The sequence below is a fragment of the Psammomys obesus genome, unplaced genomic scaffold (assembly GCF_907164565.1).
Source record: "Psammomys obesus unplaced genomic scaffold, mPsaObe1.curated_primary_1811, whole genome shotgun sequence".
Classification (NCBI taxonomy): domain Eukaryota; kingdom Metazoa; phylum Chordata; class Mammalia; order Rodentia; family Muridae; genus Psammomys; species Psammomys obesus.
In genome coordinates this window covers 1-1,815 of record NW_026589087.1, presented here as the reverse complement: position 1 = coordinate 1,815, position 1,815 = coordinate 1, and the positions used below count along the sequence as shown (strand labels likewise).

Below are 1,815 nucleotides of genomic sequence, written 5' to 3'. Positions count from 1 at the left end.
TGGGGATGGGGATGAGGATGGGGATGAGGATGGGGATGGGGATGGGGATGGAGGATGAGGAGGAGGATGAGGATGGAGAGGAGGATGGGGATGAGGATGGGGATGGGGATGGAGGATGAGGAGGAGGATGAGGATGGAGAGGAGGATGGGGATGAGGCGGGCAGAGTCCGTCCCCCCTGGACCGGCGCTGCCCCCCCCCCCCCCCCCGCCCCCCCCCCCCCCCCCCCGCAGCTGTGGCACGAGCTGTGCGACCTCATCTCGCAGAACCCCGACAAGGTGCAGTCCCTCAACGTGGACGCCATCATCCGCGGGGGCCTCACGCGCTTCACGGACCAGCTGGGCAAGCTGTGGTGCTCGCTGGCCGACTACTACATCCGCAGCGGCCATTTTGAGAAGGTGGGGGCGGGGCCTGAGGCGGGGGCGGGGCCAGAGACCCGGGGCGGGGCGAGCCCGGCCAATTGCTGTCTCCGCGGCGGCCATTTTGAGCAGCTGTGGGCGGGGCCTCAGCCGGGGGCGGGGCGAGCTGGTCTCCTCGCGGCCCACTGCCGTCCCCGCGGCGGCCATTTTGAGGGGGGGGGGGCGGGGTCTCAGCCGGGGGCGGGGCGGGCCGCGGCCCTCGCTGGCCAATCGCTGTCTCCGCAGCGGCCATTTTGAGACGGCGTGGGTTGGGCCTCGGCTGGGGGCGGGGCGAGCTGTGGCGCTCGCGGGCCAATTGCTGTTTCTGCAGCGGCCATTTTGAGAAGGTGTGGGCGGGGCCTGCAGCAAGGGGCGGGGCGAGCCGGGGTCCTCGCTGGCCAGTTACTGCATCCTCAGCGGCCATTTTGAGAAGGTGTGGGCGGGGCCTGAGACACGAAGCGGGGCGAGCTGGGGCCCTCGCTGGCCAGTAGCTGTCTCGCAGCGGCCATTTTGAGACGGTGTGGGCGGGGCCTCGCCCGGGGGCGGGGCGAGCTGTGGCACTCGCGGACCAATTACTGGGTCCGCAGCGGCCATTTTGAGGTGTGGGCGGGGCCTCGGCTGGGGGCGGGGCGAGCTGTGGCGCTCGCGGGCCAATAGCTGTCTCCGCAGCGGCCATTTTGAGGTGTGGGCGGGGCCTGCAGCAAGGGGCGGGGCGAGCTGGGGTCCTCGCTGGCCAGTTACTGCATCCTCGGCGGCCATTTTGAGAAGGTGTGGGCGGGGCCTCAGCCGGGGGCGGGGCGAGCTGTGGCGCTCGCTGGCCAAGTACTGGATCTGCAGCGGCCATTTTGAGAAGGTGTGGGCGGGACCTGAGGGGGCGGGGCGAGCTCGGGCCCTCACTGGCCAATTGCTGCCTCCGCAGCGGCCATTTTGAGAAGGTATGGGCAGGGCCTGAGACACGGGGCGGGGTGAGGTGGGGCCCTCACTGGCCAATCACTGCATCCGCAGCGGCCATTTTGAGAAGGTGTGGGCGGGGCCTTGGCTGGGGGGCGGGGCGAGCTGAAGCGCTCGCTGGCCAATTACTGAATCTGTAGCAGCCATTTTGAGAAGGTGTGGGCGGGCCCTGAGGGCAGGGGCGGGGCCTCAGCCGGAAGCGGGGCGAGCTGCGGCCCCCGCTGGCCGCGGGTTCGAGTCCCCGGGGTCCCTGTCCCCCTGCTGACGCCCCCCCCCCCCCGCAGGCCCGGGACGTGTACGAGGAGGCCGTGCGCACCGTGATGACCGTGCGCGACTTCACGCAGGTCTTCGACAGCTACGCGCAGTTCGAGGAGAGCATGATCGCCGCCAAGATGGAGACGGCGTCGGAGCTGGGGCGGGAGGAGGAGGGTGAGGGGAGGAGGGGGGTCGGGGGAGGAGCTGGGGGGC

The 1,815-nt window shown here is 70.7% G+C and overlaps 1 protein-coding gene across 1 annotated transcript; it reads left to right on the top strand.

The window, feature by feature from the left end:
- Positions 1-231: 231 nt before the first annotated feature.
- LOC129674816 (pre-mRNA-splicing factor SYF1-like) lies at positions 232-1,776 on the top strand (the record flags this gene model as incomplete). The annotated part of the gene is made up of 2 exons (XM_055604916.1): positions 232-396; positions 1,632-1,776. Coding segments are annotated over 2 exons (310 nt in total), but the record flags the coding sequence as incomplete, so codon positions are not given.
- Between the last annotated feature and the right edge of the window lie 39 nt (positions 1,777-1,815).